The sequence below is a fragment of the Emys orbicularis genome, chromosome 1, assembly GCF_028017835.1.
Source record: "Emys orbicularis isolate rEmyOrb1 chromosome 1, rEmyOrb1.hap1, whole genome shotgun sequence".
NCBI lineage: Eukaryota > Metazoa > Chordata > Testudines > Emydidae > Emys > Emys orbicularis.
The window spans coordinates 85,787,495-85,806,194 of record NC_088683.1 but is presented as its reverse complement, the minus strand read 5'-3'; the positions used below and the strand labels follow the sequence as shown (position 1 = coordinate 85,806,194).

The window sequence follows — 18,700 nt, the reverse complement described above, 5'->3', positions numbered from 1 at the left end:
TGAAGCTTCTTAACATTTAAAAACCTTATTTACTTACATACAAGCGTTTAGTTATATATTACAGACTTCTAGAAAGACCTAAAAACGTTAAAAGGTATTACTGGCACACGAAACCTTAGAGTGAATAAATGAAGACTCGGCACACCACTTCTGAAAGGTTGCCGACCCCTGCTCTAGAAAATATGCAGATTACTATCCAATTCCAATAAAGTTAACAGAACAATGTAACAACCTATGGCTGGGATTGGAGCGTTTTGTACTCACAGGGGGAAGCTTGTTTTAATTCACATACATACCAGTATTACCATCACTGGATAACATTTGCCCAATCACTCAAGTGATTTTTAGACAGCAGACTGGCTTCTATTTAATACTTTGTCAAAGACAAAAGTCCTAAATTTGTGGAGACAGTTGTCACAGCAGTATAATGCTCTGTAGTAACTCCTATGGTCCAGTTATTGGTGGTATAGTAGAACTAAGTTGGTCTCTCTTTCTCACAGCAGGAAGGGAACCCACTACTTACTGGGCCTCTGAAGTGAACCCAGTCTCTTGTATAGAAGGCCAGAACACTGACCACAGGATTACCCCACATATTTTACAACCTACTTTTGTTAGCATAGTTGTTTAAAACCTAAAAATATTGGTAATAGATAAATTAATTACTAAGTACATGAAGTTGCCTATATGGATCTACACTGCCTCACTTCTTCCTACTAAGTCAAGAATCTATTGTAAGAGACTATGGGGAAGGAGATACAGAACAAACACTAGGGAGCCTACAAAAACCAGTTATGTTAATTAAATGTAAGAGCATTACCTGCAAGGTTCCAGACTAGATGATTACAAAGTAGTCTTTAACCCAGGGAGGAGAGTTTGAGAAGTCCCACTGAACAATGATTGTGAACTGCTCTCCTACTCAAGCATCTGCTCCAGAAGCTAATTACAAGGGGTAATGTTGTGTAAACATATCAATATAATCCAGGTAGCTTATTTGCCTCTCTGGGGAAAGTGTTTTTAAAAGATGCTAAATAGCTGTCCTAGCAGGACAGTATTTACACTTCAGGAGGAATTCTGCAACAACAAAAAAAATCAAAAATTCTTGCACACTATTTTAAAACTCTGCATATTTATTTGTCAGAATAATACAATATAATATCAGTTTGAATTATTTTGGTAATTTATTCCAAAATAAATGTAGGCAAGTATATCTAACAATAGAGACAACAAAGAAGATTCCCCAGGAGTAAAGAATTAAAGAAACCCCTACAACAACCCAGTTCCAGCTCCTGCTATGCTTTTTGTTGGGTGCCTCAGTCTGGGTGTGTCATATGTGCCAGCTGGGCACACGTGGGGGGGGGGGGAAGAGAGGAAAAGGAGAGAATCTGCCCCTGTGCTCTCAGACCACCCACCTCCCAGATCCTAAGCCGTAAGGCATCCCCTGGCCCAGACATCCACACTCCCTCCTCTCCAGAGCCCAGGGATCTCGAGAATGCGCAAGAAGAAACAGCCTGATGCTGGGTCCTGAGCTAGTACAAAGCCACCTCCTTCCTTCAGGACATGCTGGACACCACAGCTGCCTGGAACCTTCCAGCTCCCTCTCCCTGACAGTGTCCTGTATTTGCAAGCTGGAGAACCAGGCTCTGCTGGGTCCAGCTGCTCCTAATGGCAGCCAGCAGCTCTGCAGCACCAATTCTGCATGTAAAAATGAAATTCTGTGCAGAACATTAATTCTGTGCAAATTCTTCATTGCACAGTGGCACACAATTCCCCCAGGAGTAAGTCTTACTGAAATTGTTGAAGCTACCTTAGAACAGATGGGTAGGAACTGGAAAGGAGCAGTGGTAGATTACCAAGCTGCTCCTACAGCAGGGTACCTCTGTGCTTTTCATTAGTTAATGCTGAAGTTACACAGAGATGGAGCCATTCACAATATGGCTCGTCAGGCTGTAGATTCAGGCAGACACTGTTAGTTTACTATTATTCCATCAGGAATGCTTTTGTTTGCATTTAAGATTTTGCAACCACAAGAGCCACAGACACAAGTTTTCCTTTTCTTTTTTAAGCACAAGATAGACGCTTCCAGAAGAGTACCAGCCCACGATAGACAGTTTTACCTCCTGGGCTTGTCAATGTGCTCAAGCAACCTAGTGATACTAGGATCCTTGGTCTCTCAAGCAAGAAGTCAGTCTTCACCACTTAGTGTCTGGGTGAAAGCCACAAATCTAAGACTTTGGAAATTTCACGCATTACAAAAGGTCCTCTGTATACTTTAATATTGCAGCTTAATCTCTCCTGGTCTCAAGTGGTGCTGGGAGAAAGATATAGAGTTAGATTAATATAAAGAGGCTTTGCTAAGAGCTTTGAGAGGTCAGAGCAGCATCTTATCTTTATAGAACACACTGATGGATCAGCATGAGAATGGAAAAGGAGTATGCATCAGCTTGGAGAGTAATAGGAATGAAGACAAAAAAGGGATGTAAAAAACATCCTAGCAGATGAGTGGTGCCACTGATTTGGTTTGCACTACATGCAAGTTCCAGGACAGGGACAACTCCTGAAAATGACAGATCTATACCTTTTGAAAGTCTCACCACTGTAACAAGGAAAGCTTATCGAAGATTTCTATACTAGTGAGACTGAAGACAGAAATTTGAAGCCAGGTGCACTCTCAAGCCCAGGAAGAGAATAAACTGCAGCAAAGTAGGCAGTCCAGAATAAAGGGAATGAATGGAAAACTGGAGAGAATCCTATCCTTTATCTTGTCCAGATGAAATAAAATTTGATGGAAGGTTTTCTGCTTTCTAACAGCATTTTCTGGACTTCTACAGAAGAATCTGTCCAAGTTGCTTAACTGGTCAGGAACCAGATTGTTGTACTCTGGGACTTCTGGTTGGGATGCAGGATCTAGCTGAAGAAAGTCTCTCAAAGACTGCTTGAATTGAAGGATGCTGAAAAGCCAGAGATCTTTGTCATTACACAGATAATTCCAAAAGTTCAGCAAGTCACCTCTAAGAGTTCATGGAAACTTGAAATCAGATGGAAAGACTAAGTTTGGGGACAACCCTCCAGAAACTGAAGATGGCAACAGTCCTTCTAAATGCAGCTACTAGTTGTTTAGAGAATGGACAACCTTTATAAAGGACACCTGAGATGCACAAGTCCTTATGGAAGCTCAAATGAAGATCTAACTGGAGGCAATCCTTTTGGGGCACTGGGGAATCTTCTGCTTTTCTGGACCCCAAACTGCTTAGCCTGTATTGCTCTATCAGGTCAAGGAGCTCATAGTATCTCCATTTTGGAATCCAAGGACTAACAAATCCTGTAAGTGGCACATCTGTTTACCCAAATACAGGTGTACAGTGTTGAGATATATCCTGGAATGAACCTCAGACCCCATCATAATTAAGGGTGAGGTTGACTAATCCTCTGGGTCCTTCAATCTGATTTTTGTGAACTAAATGGACGATGTATGGAAAAGAAATAAAAGAGTGCCCTCTCCTGAGGACAGCAGAGGAAGAAACTGCCATATGGAAAGGCAATAAAAAGGCCATCACCACAGATGCCAGACAACATTTTGAATCACCAAATCTGATGGTGTAGAAGCATCCAGCAGTGAAAACTGCCTATCAAGATTATATCCAAAAGCAAGGCATCAGATTCCGGTCACTAAATGAGTCCCTCAACCCCCCTCTTCCCCAACACCAACCTTTCAGTGTTGAAGCAGTTACTATGCGGGGGAGGGAGGGAGAAAGAGGAGAAATCACAAGACTCAAGACTTTTTACCTTTTCTCCCTTAGTTCCAAAGAATAATGGTGTCCGAGAACAGCATCACTTGAAGGCACCTCAAACTTGCTGTGAAGACTTTACATCAATGCTGCCATTGAGCACTAACACCATTAACAGAAGATTTGGGGAATGGAAAAGTCGTATCTGAGAATTCTCCAGAATATTCGTATGCACTGGAACTTGCTTTACAGGACCTTGAGACACCTGACATCAAGGCTTCTCTGGCTGTAGAGTGTTTGACTGCTGATGTTGGACTCAACATCAAGGTCTGTTCCAATTCAGTGCCTTACATGTAGGCAATAAGACCTGCATTGCCACTTCCCACAAATTGTTCTTGAGAGCTATGCTCATGCTCCACATATGGATTTGGAGAAGCTCAGTCACATGGAGTAGAATTTGGAATTGTATTTTTCCAAGGCAGAGCAAACACCAGGAGTATTCATCTGTCATGAGCATATGATAATGCAGGGGGACATAGCTTGAAGACAGTCTCCACTGTCCCCCAAACAAGGAAGCAGACCCACAATAAATGGGCAACCATAAAGACTAAAGAAAACAGCCAAATGAGGCCCCAAACACAGAAGACCTTACTTACTAAGACTACCTTAACTGAAAGCCCAGAGTAGTTTCCCTAGGAAAAAAAAAAAGAGTTAAGCAATGGTCATCACCAAGATTCTGCTCAATGCTTATGAATTAAGGCGGATTCCCCTTATATACTTTGGTATGAGTATATAGGGAGGGTGCATACATAAGTGGTGCTATTGAGCAAGTTCAGAGCTTGTAACCTGATGGCATGTATATTTGCTTGAGTAGGGATCCACTTAAACAACGCTCAAAGAGCAACTTTAAAACCTTACAAGATGATTAAATGCTAAGCACAGCTGACATTCCACATAACATGAACATTACACACAACTTCATGCTGATCAAACTAGTGTTCACTGGAGTCACGTGAAAGCAACCAGTAATAGTGATGACTATTACATTAAATCATTCAGAGCTTAGTGGAATGGTTTTAATCAGCATTTATTGTTTAGTTAAGGACTGAAAACAAATCCCAGTTTACTAGTAGGGGATAAATCAGGATGCTTGGCCTGACTGGAAGCTTAGCATAAAGCCATGCACTTTTAACATGACTACATAAAATTTTACCATTGACCTGAACAACAGTTACCACTAAGGTGTGTTTGTATGATGGACTGTTTATAGAGTGAACTTACCCTTTGAGAAATGGACACAAATGCATGTTAAGATGACCAGATAGACTTCATAATTATAGTTACAGTAAGGAAACCCACAAGTGTGAAGATCATTGGTTACAAGTCAGCAGTACTCACTTTGAAGCTTTTGTCTGGCTCACCACCTCTCCTCCCACTCCCATCTGTCCTGTAAAGTTTTCCTCTGAATAGAAAGTGCACTAAACAAGATTTTAACTCTAAGGAGTGTAATGTGAGGCAATATTAACTAGAATATCCAAAAATATTAACACCCCCAAGAAAAAATCTTAAGGCACAGATCTCATTCAATTCATTCTAACTTTGCAACACAATACCATAAGAGTATCTCCATCCAAGAATTTGGTCCATTCATGGAAGAGGAAATCCTGCGAGCTTACTCTGATCCATACTCTTCATGTCTAGTGGAACAGTCAGGAATATCTGGGACCCCCTACCAGAAATAATTAGCACCTTCTTTGAAGGAGGAAGTCTAACTGAACCAGGCAAAGGCATGGCCAACACTTGAGAAATTATCACATGCTACTCAGTGACCACATTTGTGAGCAAGCCAATAGAGGTGCTAACAGTCACTTCTAATTTGTTAACTGAAAAGGACCCAGAATATTGACAATTAAGTTTCAGCCAGGACACGGGATAAGCCATATTTATTGTGCCGATGGATGACTTCATCTTTCAATGGGCAGACATACGGCTGGATTTCTCATTTGATACAGTCAGTCACCAAATACATCTGTCCTTCCTCAGAGATGTAGCAGTATTGAATGAATGAGCACAAAAATCTGCAACCCTTCATACTCTGAACCCAGAGGATCACTAAGGTGAACTACACCACACCTAGGAACCTCACCTGTGAAGTTCCACAACGCAAAATACTCCCCCTTATCCTATTAAGCATGAAGCCACTGGGACATTCATGAGACCCTATGGGATGTGTCAGCAATTCACTGGCACCTAGCTCTTGCTAATATAAAAACGAGCACCATCTCACAGAGTATTATCTGCACCAGAATAAATAACTGGCTGAAAATGAAGTGGGAGATAATAGGTTATGCTGATGGGGAGAAGGAAGTGCTTTGGAGAACTCACCACATATACAATCTCCATAGAGAGCTCGCTTCCTCCAATTAAGGCAACATGCAATTTTGGACTCAACGCCTCACTAGTTCTAGATATCAGACTAACTACAACTACTAAAGACACCTGCCATCTATAGCTGGCTAGAAGATGCATCCCATCCTATCAGACTGATTTGGCCACAGTGATCCATGCATTTGTGACTTAAGAATGAGAGCACTGAAAAACTCCAACTGTTCAGAGCATAGCAGCTCATGAACCCAGCAGCACAAGCTGCCAAGAACCCATTCCCCCACTGCTCTGTTCTTTAGAGAATCAAATTCCAGGTTCGGATAACCTGGGGCTACCTGTGAAATGCTAGCCACGGGCTTTTCTCTACACAATCATTACCATTACTGTTTTAGTGAAACAACGGAGCTGTCAACTACAAACGTTGAGATGAATGCAAGCAAGAAAGCAAACTAACACATGGCCTATGACTGTTCCTGGAGTTCTACATCAAAATTTCACTAGGTTCAGAAAACAATGCAACACTTATTTGACATGGTCATAGCTTGAGGAATTTTTCTTGTCTATGAAGGAAGGCTCTCAAATTGCATAGTAAGGAATTAGATTTCTTGCCATACTATCACTTATTTGGGATCCCTCACCCAAATTTTGTCCCCTTTCCCAAAAGCCTGGGGAGGTTTTATCTTTGATAACCAGTCCCCTCTTCTTTGGGGATTCTTTCTTATGTGAAATGAAGGTGATTTGGATAGGTTAGCTAGCTACACCCACCTCTAAATTTAACTTCTCCCAGAAGCTGAGAGAAAGTTAATCTCTTCCACCTGCCACAGAAGAGAAGTGAGCCAGTGTGGCTGCAGCTCAACTGAAGCAGGGAGGCAAAAGCTGGTCTCCCACTAGGTCTTACTGAGCAAGTTTTTACCCCATATCTGAAGTACAGAAATAGTTGTACCCTGCATTCAAGGAGGAAGAGAAGCTGCTAGTAATCTCCTGGTTATAAGAAGCAATTGGAAGCTGCCTAACCCAGCTGTGGTTAACAAAGTCACAGGTATATACCAATTGACAGAACATGTGGCATCATGGGGCTTTTGTTATACAGAAAGCACTATTAGAAAAACAGGAGGATTAAAAAAAAACTGGGAAGAAACTCAAGATGCAGCTGTAAAAGTTTTTGACTAGTCTTTAGTAACTGAAGGAAACATTATTGCAGGTTTCTCTTGGGCTCTTAATCTCTTTGCTTATAATAAAATGCTTAAGATTTAACACCTCATGTTCTGGAATAACATGTTATGTAATAACAAAGCTATGTATAACAAATTCAAAATCTACTTTAAAAATGGTAAGGTTGCAAAGTCAGCCACTCAAAGTTAGAAAATGCCAAAATCAAAGTTGACTTGTGCATATTCTTGTACCTGAATTCTGGCATATCCTAACTTTTGAGTGCTCACCTTTGGAACCTTACCACTCAAGTTCCTTGGATACAGTTTTTAAAGGTTTAACAAAAAAAAATACAGTCTTGTAGAACCATATTACCCATCCCCAAATGGTGGAATCAGCAGGGTTGGGATCTTTAGATCCACAGCACAGTCCTCTACCACTTGAGCTAATGGAATAACTGGCAGCAGACTGGTATTTTCTATGTCGTCTAGCCACTAGAGGGGGATGGAGACACTTCACAAGTGCTATTTGCTAGACAGCAAAGGAGTGTTTAGACTCAAGAATAAATATTTGTTCAGTTACAGGTTCTTTAGGGGAATGCCCTAGTGGTTAGAGACCCATCCTGTATCCTCCCCCTTCACACCTCTCCTCCTGAGCAGCTCTTGCCCCACAATTCCTCCCCCCCACACACACACACACTTCTATCCACCCTGTTCCTCAATTTGCTGCCACCGCCACCTCCTCCTCCTCCCTGACTGCATGTCAGGAGGATTGTTGACAGACAGGAGAGAGTTTCCCTTCTCTCAGTTCCAGTGTTTAATGCCAGAGTGACCCACAACAGCTAGAAAGAGCAATTGCAGGGGAGATCCTGCTCAGCCCCTGCAGCCCTAGGAATGCTCACTCGCTCTATGGGGATGGCACGTGCAGTTTGGACAGCACACAGGCGCTGAGAGGGGATAACTCATGCTCAGTGCTAGGCCTGGCAAGCTGGTCAATTTGAACATGATCAGACATTAAATATTCCTGCAAGAAAGTCCTAATGTAGGCAGGAGCCTGCCTTTTTGGTTGCATCATGGTGCCATCTGCTAGCAAGATGAATTAACTGAAAGTTGAGCATCTTAATTGGCTAGAATCTTCTACAACACTAACTTTATTTGTATACTAGGCCATCAATGCACAGTAGAACCTCAGTTAGGAACACAAGAGTTATAAACTGACCAGTCAACCACATGCTGCATTTGGAACCAGAAGTACACAACCAGGTAGCAGCAGAGACAAAAAAGCAAATATGGTTCAGTACTGTGTTAAACTTAAACTACTAAAAAATAAAGGGGGGGAAAAAAACAAAAAACAAAAAACACATTTTTCTTCATAGTAAACTTTCAAAGCTGTATTTGTTATAACAATAAAAACCAGCAGGATCTTATTAAGAGGGATAAGGCAAAGATGCCACATTTATTGTAAATATAATACTATAAAAGATAACAGTAAACAACATTGTTTGGCTACTTATTTCTGTTACTACTTATTTCTTATACACACACATTATACCTAATACCTATACACTTACACACACATTCACACACACACACATCCATCAGATGTTCTGCAGCTGCTGCATAGTTACCAGTCCTGCTTGAGTTTGCAGCTTGGGTTCGTAGCTTGTGGCGGCTAACTGGCCAGGAAAGCCGGGCACAAGGACGAGCTGGGTCTCTGTTGGGAATGCACCGATGCCCTTCCATGTTGGCAGCAGAATGTTACCCTTCTCCCAAAGTTTTCCATCTCACCCATCCTTTTTGTAGGCTTTAGTTTGAATCCAGAGTCTATAGGTCTTGCTGTGTCATGCTGCCTCTGGGTTTGGTGATTGATCACCCGTCAATTGCAGACATGACTTTCAGCCTTGGACCGGGCTTTGATCTTCCTTCTATTGTACCTTTTCTTTTTAGGGTGGATTCTTCTTACTTTGTTAGGGCTCTTGTCTGCATCTTCAGCCGTTGATGTTTGAACTCTATTTAATCAGGACAGGCTGGGGCTGGAGGTTGATTCCATCATCCATACATACCTCATTCACACATCTAAACTAAACTAATAAGATTACAGCAGGGTTTGCAAAAATGAAGGTTGCAGCAAGCCCTTACAAAATGGAGTAAGCATTTTAAAATGGGGTTTGAATTACAATATGGCAAACAGTGAACAGAAGTTACACTGTAGGCAAGTGTAATAAGTGGTGAACAGAAATTACAATACTGAAACAGTGCAAGTCTCAGTGATTTAAGCAGGAATTGGATTGATAGTGAAACTTACAAAGGCAGCTGACTGAACAGCTATGGCTCTTAACAGGCATCTCAACTGTCATTTAGCCAGTTATTGGGGTAACCGGTTTTATGAATGAATATTATTTCATTCATAAAACTTTACTTATGAAGTTGCATTAATAAAGTGAACAATTAAAAACCATTTCATTCATCAGTCCTACATATTAAGTCAATGTTCAGTTCTAAACTTTTGAAAGACCCACATAACTTTCTGTTCACAATTACAAGCATTTCAGAGTTACGAACAACCTCCATTCCCAAGGTGTTTGTAGAATCTGAGTTACTGTACATGGCAGTTTACAAAGCACATTAAACAAAGACATGGTCCCTGCCCCGAAGAGCTTACAATCTAAACTGACTGGACAAACAAAGAAGTTAACTCAATGGAGTAGGGAGGAGGGAGAAGAGTTCAGTCATTAAACTTCCTCTCAACAAAAAGAATAGGTGCATAGCCATTAAGCTGCTTGAAAATGTGGCAGGCTACCTACCTATCATAACTGCATTTAAAAATGTCTCATGGTTGCTATGCATTTGATTAATTTCATACATCTTTTGTAACTGTTTAGTTTGAAAAACTTTAGCATTTAAGTGCTAACCTAACATTGCTAAAAAAGGTAGTTTTTTCCCCAGAACTTCATTTCACTATCCCATTTTTCTGAGTTAAAATAACTCCATGAATAACTTGTTTTTTGGAATTAGGCCTAAGTATCTAAGGCTAAGCCTACAGGAAACCATAACATCTTGTTCTTTTATTACTATTCTAATAAATTAGTGCTTTAAAATATTTTACCATTTTTGACATTTGACAATATCTGACTTGTCAAATGCCTAACCCTACTCAGTGCAGACAAAATATTTGGAGAATTGTTACTACTAAACTAGCTATTCGGAGTATCTGAAAAACCTAAGTTTAAGTTTGCACAATCTCATAACTTGACCAAACTTGGTCAAATTTTCACAGGGCTGGCAAAAGGCATGCCCTTGATACCAAAGCAACCCCTATGCCAAATTTCAAGTTTCTGCTCCAAAGCTAGAGCCCCACAACAAAATGGTTGGCCCATATTAAACAAAACTTGCAAACATTTTTCCTAATCTCAAAAACCAAGAAGCCACTTCAGATTAATTTTTTTTAAATAAATCCAAGATGGATAACCATCATGGAAAATTTCAGCCTGTGTGGTTAAGGCTTCACTATACTTCCCATTGTAAGTGACTCTTATAGTTAAAGTTTATAATACACCTGTAATACACATACGCCCCATACCACGGAGCACAGAAAAGCTTGTGTTCTTGACTACATATCATGGTAGATGCTTTTACGGCTTCTGGTGGGATTTTGTTCAAAGGGGTTATCATTTACAAGAAGTGATGTATATGGGTTTTTGGACTAAAGAGTTCTGTTAAGCCTGCTTCTCTAGTTAAGTTAAAATACTATTAGATATTTCCTTGATCTGACTTTAAGAATCACTGTCTAGTTTTAATTCTAAAATAGTTTCTCTGTTTCTCTTCTGTAACTGAGCTTACCATGGGTCCATAATATTACTGTTTCAGCTTGGACTCCAGAAATGGAAGTCTGAGGAAGACAGCAACAAAACTTTAAAACTGAAGCTTTCCCTGAAGATTGGGGAGGACCAATGCTACCAGGTTGTGCAGCTTTAAGTAGCATTTTACATGTATTGATGCCTCAGGAATTGTCTATATTGGGAATTTATTGGCAGAACTATGTAACTGCTAAAGTTATCAGTAACTCCATGTCACCACATTTGCTCCAGTGCCTTTTTCCACTTCGCAACAAACTGGAAAAAAGTACTCTTATTCTGCAATAACTGTCCATATGGGGAGTTATACTGATAATTACAACAGTATAGTTCTGCCAGTAAATGTTCCCATATAGGCAAGCCTTAAGACTGTGGTTCTCAATCAGGGTACATGTACCCCTGGGGGTACGCAGCAGTCTTCCAGGGAGTACATCAACTCATCTAGATATTTGCCTAGTTTTACAACAGGCTACATAAAAAGTACTAGCAAAGTCAGTACAAGCTAAAATTTCATACAGAGAAAATGAGAAAGTAAGCAATTTTTCAGTAATTGTGTGCTGTGATGCTTTTGTATTTTTAGGTCTGATTTTGTAAGCAAGTAGTTTAAGTGAGGTGAAACTTGGGGGTACGCAAAACAAATCAGACTCCTGAAAGGAGTCCTGTAGTCTGGAAAGGTTGAGAACCACTGCCCTAAGACATCAATATATGTGCAATGCTGCTTAATAAAACCTTAGATGCACAACCTGATAGCATTGGTCCTCCCCATTCTTCAGGGAAAGCTTCCTGTTTGCTAGTCCCTTTGGGGGGAGGGATAGCTCAGTGGTTTGAGCATTGGCCTGATAAACCCAAGGTTGTGAGTTCAATCCTTGAGGGGGCCACTTAGGGATCTGGGGCAAAATCAGTACTTGGTCCTGCTAGTGAAGGCAGGGGGCTGGACTTGATGACCTTTCAAGGTTCCTTCCAGTTCTAGGAGATAGGATATCTCCATTTATAAAAATAAATATATATATATATATATATATATATATATATATATATATATATATATATATATATAAGTGCCAAAGAAGGTAAGATATTTAAGTTTTACCTAAAATTTTGGCAGAATTGTTTTCCCCAGTTCCATGTAAAGTGCCGCAAAGCGGTTGCCATGCTAAATTTATAATCATATTAATATGACAGAAGGGCAAAGCAGTCTTTTTGGCTGATGTGATTTAACATGAAATGCTAAAAGGTACCTTGCTTAACTCAGAGAACACTAAGTAGCTGTATTTGTGTGTGGGCTAAAAAGGTCACTTTTTACACACATTTCATTAAGTTTGTAACTTCATTAGCTACATTTACACTGGTAAACTTTCAATTTAAAGTTTTGATGACTATACCTGCATTTTATACAGTATTAAAGTTAGATTTAACAGTGTGGAGTAATCAGCATGCAGCTGCTTCATTGAAAGGTGACCTCTAAAAAGGAAAAGTTTGCCCTTATGTTGTATGAAGGCCAGAAAGGTCTCAAACTCTTCTGGTTACACCCCATTCCCCCTTTTTTCCTTCGTACACACCCCCACACCCTTGGAAACAAAACATGGAAGTTTAACCTAACTTTGTTGGAGGTCCCAAATTGGAAAGTTGCTCTCTCCTTAACGGATAGTCAACACTCCTGAATCAACAGACACATTCCCAATTATTTGTAGAGCATTTAAGTTAAATGACTGTTCACTAAATAAAAATATCCTTCCATTTCATCACTTTCAGTATCTTTGTACCTGTGATCACATGATGCTACTAGTCCTACAGTTGTACCCTGAGCTGTACCCTAGTTGCCCAATTTTGTTACAACCTTAAATTCATCCAGAGTACAAACTGTTGTAACCAGGTTCCCTGATTTTTTTTTTTTTATTGTAGCTTTGAAAGGACCATAAGAGGGTGGTGGGGCCAACATTATGTACAGGTGACCTGAACTCAAATCCCTTTACATATGTTAATACCAAGGAGCTTGAACAGGACAGTCTTTGTATGGTTAAGCTGGACAGACCTATACTCTACTGAAAATTGGTTGAGAAAATTAAATGACAAATACTTGGACCACTATGCAAACATCTCCCTCACCTTAAATGCACACCACAGCCATACCAAATGGAATCTCACTTGAGCTTGAATAATGAGCCCAAATTGCAGCAGAATGTGGTTTTTACTGGTAAAACTTCAGTATCACAATCACTTTGGGCTCCTTGCAAGAGCCATTTTTCTCTTGGTGTTGTGCTTACCGCTACTTGTAGTTAGTGGGGAAAGAGTGTGGTTTAAGGATCAGCAAGTCAGTAGTTCATTGGCCGAAGTAGGAAAAAGTTCATAACTTTGAGACTCATTCAGTTGTAAGGAGGACCAATTAAATATCACTGACCTGTCTTGGCATTAAGATACCTAGAAGAGCACACTACATCTTTGCAGAGGCGAGATTTTGCTTCTCGGTATTTGATATTAGCATTTAAATTTAGATAATGGCTCCAAAATTCTTTAGGTCCAAAGAAACCAAAACTTAACAGGTCAAACTGGCCAAATATCATTATAGAACACTACAAAACCAAGACCATCCTCTCTCAAGCCAGCACTAACAAAACTACACTGAACAAAAACTTCGCAATATATCTGTGAACAAATTCTACTCTAACAGTTAAGTGAGAGGAATACGTTTCAGTCAAAAGCCCTGTGCCCCCAAATTTAGGTATTAGACAGTGCCTAAAGCATGTTTCAGACACTCAATTAGGACTTGTATTTACTGGGGGAAATGGTGCTTTTTAAAAACAATAAGATATTCCCTGTTTAAAATTAAGTTAACAAACATGACATCTTGATGAGACAAGGTGGGTGAGGAAGTATCTTTTATTGGACCTTGTGTTGCTAATATCCTGAGACCAACACGGATGCAACACTGCATATGACACCTTAATGTCAGATTAGCTAATTTTTAAAAACACTCTCCCATAATCAAGACAGGGCATGTGGCATGTTTTCTAGGAAAAAGAAAACATTTTAACATGTATTAGCTAAATGTTAAAATCTTAGTGTACAGAAGACATTTGTGTTTTTAAACACAGCTGAGGTAAACCCTAATTCAATCAGCTAACATGTTAAAACTACACCTTTTTTCCTAGTGCAGATATAGCCTAAGTGACTGCAGTCTGCAGGTATGCAACATGAACAGAACTGGTCTCTCAAATGGACAGGAGCCAGACAGCTTTTTACATCAAAGGTAATCATCTGGAAAGCTCATTCAATCCAGGCCCATACATAAGAAAAAGTGATCCTACTAATAAGGAGACATTGTTTGAAACAACTCAGTGGCAAAATCAGGCAGGAGATCCTTCTATTTTATTAATTCCCCCACAAAAAAGAATGCAGAGATCAATTAAGACCAAGGAGCTACAATACAAAAGGAGGTAAACATTCACTACATGTACATACTAGTTGCTTCTTGGAGCTTTTATATTATGCTGTTCAGTAAATGCTTTTATATTATGATGCTTCTTTAAAGCAATGTTGTTGCCTATGTAATATATTGACGTTCAACATAATTAAGTCAAAATAGATAACCTGTGCATCTTTTTAGACACTTCTGGTTTTGGGAGTTTGCCAGCCTTGACTATGGTACATAACAGATTTCATTTACAATCTGACTGCATCACATTTAAGAAGTGTACACTCTTAGGGTGTCTTGGACAGTACCAAAAAGAGGTTAATGCATGCTAAATGCAGATATGGATGAATTCTAATTACAGCAGCTAAGTGTTTAGAATTTACTGCAGCACTTGGCAAGCCCATCTCAATCAAAAGCAAACTGGGGAGGCTATACTAGAGAGTAAACCCCAGGTGTTGCTGAAAGTACTAGGCTAAGTAATATGAACAAGTGATGAACATACACTAGGAGCCTAACAAGAGGTTTGAGGACCACAAAGAAACTAATGAAATTAAGAATTTTAAGTTACTGCTTTTTCATACCTTCTGTTGAGGTTACAGAATGATATAGTTCATGTGACTTAGTTAATTCAACAAATGACTAGCTGTTCAAGGAAGTTGGGTGGAAAGGAGTATGTGAATGTAAAGAAACAGTATATTTCTGAACACCTAAATTAAGGCCATGTCTACACCAGCACTTATGTCAGCAAAACTTATGTTGCTCTGGGGTGTGAAAAAACAGGGCATGTCTACACTGCAATTAAACACCTACAGCTGGCTCATATCAGCTGATTAAGTGAGACAAGAAAGCCGTAACAGTGCTGAAGTGCGGGACAAAACAGGTGTTTGAGCACCAAGAAAGACAAAAACCAGCAGTTCTTGAGTATTGAGATAGGCACTCAAATTTGAGAAAAACAAATGCAAAAGCATCAAAGTGTGCCAGAACACCTAAGGTGCTGCTGGGATCCAAAGAAAAGGTGGTGCAATAGCTGAGGAGACATGGGGCTTGTCTACACCTACACCACCGCTGTGGCACTTAGGCCTGGGCTACACTGGGGGGGGAAAGAGGGGCTGGAACTAAGATACGCAACTTCAGCTACGCAATAGCGATAGTATCTTAGTTCAACTTACCTGGCCATCCTCATGGCAGCGAATCTACCACCGCGGCTCCCCTGTCTACTCCGCTTACTCCTCCTGCGGAGGTGGAGTACAGGTGTCGATTCGGGGATCGATTTATCGCGTCTAGATGAGACGTGATTAATCGATCCCCGATACATTTAACACTACCCGCCGACCTGGCGGGTAGTACAGACGTACCCTTAGTGAAGATGCCACCGACCAGATATAACTGCTTCGCTCAGGGGTTTGGATTTTTCACACCCTTGAGCAACACAGTTATACTGACAAGTTTGCAGTGTAGACCAGGACATGGTCTGCAAAGGAGCAACCTGCAAGAGGCTATGGTAAAGGAGGAATTGAGTGGAATGTCCAGAAGTTAGGATAGTCTCCCCAACTATTGCAGACCTCAAGGGTCATACTCTGATAGGGGTCTTCTTCTGTCTCACACTAAGGTGCCATATTCTAGGAATAAGAAACCTGCAAGATGGTATCTTTAGAAAACACACTTCTTCCCATATGCAGATAAGGGGGGGGGACGGGACCCAAATCTTAAATTTCTGGTAGATAAGTTTCATGACCATTTTAGTTATTTAAAAACATTAACAACTCAAGTTTCTAGCTTTTATGTTTCCAAATCACAGATAATGTCTAATTACATTGTGCAATGCAACCATCAAAAAAGTTCTTAAATAACTGCCTGTGCAGTTGACCTTGATTAAGGGTACAGAACTTTGTCGTCTCCTATATTTGCTGCAATGTAAGACCCCGCTCACATCTATATTCACCATTTCAACTTTCCTCTAAAATTCAATGCAATGTAGAAAATGTCTATACCATATTTTTAAACTGTAAAGTGTTTAGCACTCAGTTTTGTGGGGACTGAAGACTACTCAAATTTCACTCAATGAAAAGTAAAAATCCAAGACAACTATGCCAAGTCACTAGTAGGGCACAATCAGGTTTATCCCAAGTTCATCGTAACACTATGTCATCACATACCAAGTATACCTCATCTTCAAATATATGCAGTACAATCTGTTAAATTACAAATCGCTTAACCAAGTATTTGGTAAAAAATGCAAATAATGAATATACATTAAATTAAGAGAGTCAAAATTAAATAAGTTACTGTAAGCTAATCATGTTCTGTTAACGTCAGCACCAAGACTGCTGTACAGTCAAGTCATAATTCTAAATACCCTACAAACTAAAAAGACAATAGATTCAGAGACCCCGTTTTCGCCCACTATAACGATTCTGGCCACAAATCAGAGCTGGTGCCGCCTATCTGTCAGCACTCCGCTTTACACGCTGGGTTTGTTGATTATAAAATGGTGACAGTCCCAAATATTTCAGTCCCCCGCAATAATGAAGTTGCAACACAAGAAAGTAATCGAGGTGATGTTTCGCTACGTTATACTGCGAAAGAGACATCTGTTCGACTGATGGAGCTACGGGTGCGCAAGCTGAACGAGACGCCCGGCAGGGCGATGCGCACAGGTTATGCCGAGATGATGCCCTTTTGCCACATGCGCGGAACCAGGGTTCTGAACAGACCGCTTTTAGCTCCAATTCACCGTACAAAAGCCGAGAAGTCGGAGATCCCCGCAACCTTCCTTCTTCCTCACAGACTCACCGTGACATTTTCTGTCTGAAACCCAGAGCTGGCCGCCCGCCCGCCTCCCTGCGCCCCGTGCTCGCCAGGGCGAAGCGCAGCGGTACGACCGGCGCCCTGGCCCGCAAAGCGACCCGATCGGGCCTTAGGCAAGCGCCACGCAGCCTAGGAGGGAGGACGTCTCGCACCCAGCCATGCGGCTGCCGCTACCCTGCCCTGGGGCGAGGGAAGGGGAGCGAGAGCGGGACTCGCCCCGGAACAGCCCCTTCCCCCGACACCCCGCGCGGGACAAAGGCACCGGCGGAGACAGGCGATAGGAGCCCCCCAGCCTGGCTCCGGCGCAGGGAACCGGCCCTTGGCCTCTCCCCCCCCCGTGCCCAGCTCACGGCCCTGCCCCCCCTCCACCGCCGCTGCCCCGGCGCGCTCACCTCGTCCTCCCGCTCGCTGCGGAAGCACAAACACGCCGCCCGCTTCTTGTAGCCCTCCCGGTCGTAGGTCCGCGTCTGGTTCGGCTTCAGCTTCATCATAAAGGCGGAGGTGCCCCGGCCGCCGCCGCCCGCCCCAAGCCCCGGCGCGCCCGGCAGACGCGGCCCCGCTCCGGCCGGCACCGGCCGCGGCCAAGCTCCGCTCGGTCCCGGCGGGGAAGCGTCTCTCACAGGAGCGAGGCGCTGCCGCCCAGGAAGCCGCGCCGCGCCATGGAGCGAGCCCGCCCGTCCCCTGCCCAGCGGCTCCCCAGCCCCGCCGCCGCCTCCCTGCGCTGCCCGGCTCCGAGCGCCGCGGCGGCCGCTCCTGCGCCCACTATTTAACCGTAACGCACATTCCTGCGCCCGCACGGCCCCCCGCGCGCCGCCGCCTCCCCGCCGCACTGCGCAGGCGCCAGCAGGCCGGGGAGGTGGGGGGCGGGGGAGCGGAGCGCGCTCGAGCGAAAGAGGGGGGGGAGCTTAGAGGCGGGCGGGGCTGGCGAGGCAGCTGAAAGGGCGGGGGAAGGCAATCAGAGCTGCAGCAGAGGGAGGGGGCAGGGCGTAGCGCTGGCTGGAAGCGATGAGTGGCAGCTGGAGGAGGAGGCCAGTCCGTCACTGGATGGTGCCCTAAGTGCAGAGCGGGACCGAGGCACTGGTGGATGTGGCCCATCCTAGTCTCTGCTTAGTCACCCATTAGGCGTGGTCTACTTAGTGGATTAGCTATAGCATAAGTGCTGGAAGTAGGGATGCTGCTGTACCGCTTGGCTTGAAGTGGTTTCCATCATATACATGATTTACAGTTTGGTTCAATGGCTCTCAGCACCCCTGAGCTGTGGATTCACTCCTGTGCAAGTTCCTAGCATAGCTGTGCTGGGCGGCAGGGCTCCTTTTACCAATCTAACTTTGTGGGTGCTAGGGCTTTTGCTAGCAGAGTTGTGTCAAC

General features: G+C 42.4%; 1 protein-coding gene across 2 annotated transcripts in view; it reads right to left on the bottom strand.

Moving 5' to 3' along the window:
- Positions 1-17,823, bottom strand: part of NUDT4 (nudix hydrolase 4) — a 56,136-nt gene extending 38,313 nt beyond the window's left edge. For both annotated transcript variants that reach the window (XM_065399283.1, XM_065399291.1), the window contains exon 1: positions 17,725-17,823. In XM_065399283.1, the coding sequence (XP_065255355.1) occupies positions 17,725-17,823 (99 nt within the window). The remainder of the gene's footprint in view (positions 1-17,724) is intronic.
- Between the last annotated feature and the right edge of the window lie 877 nt (positions 17,824-18,700).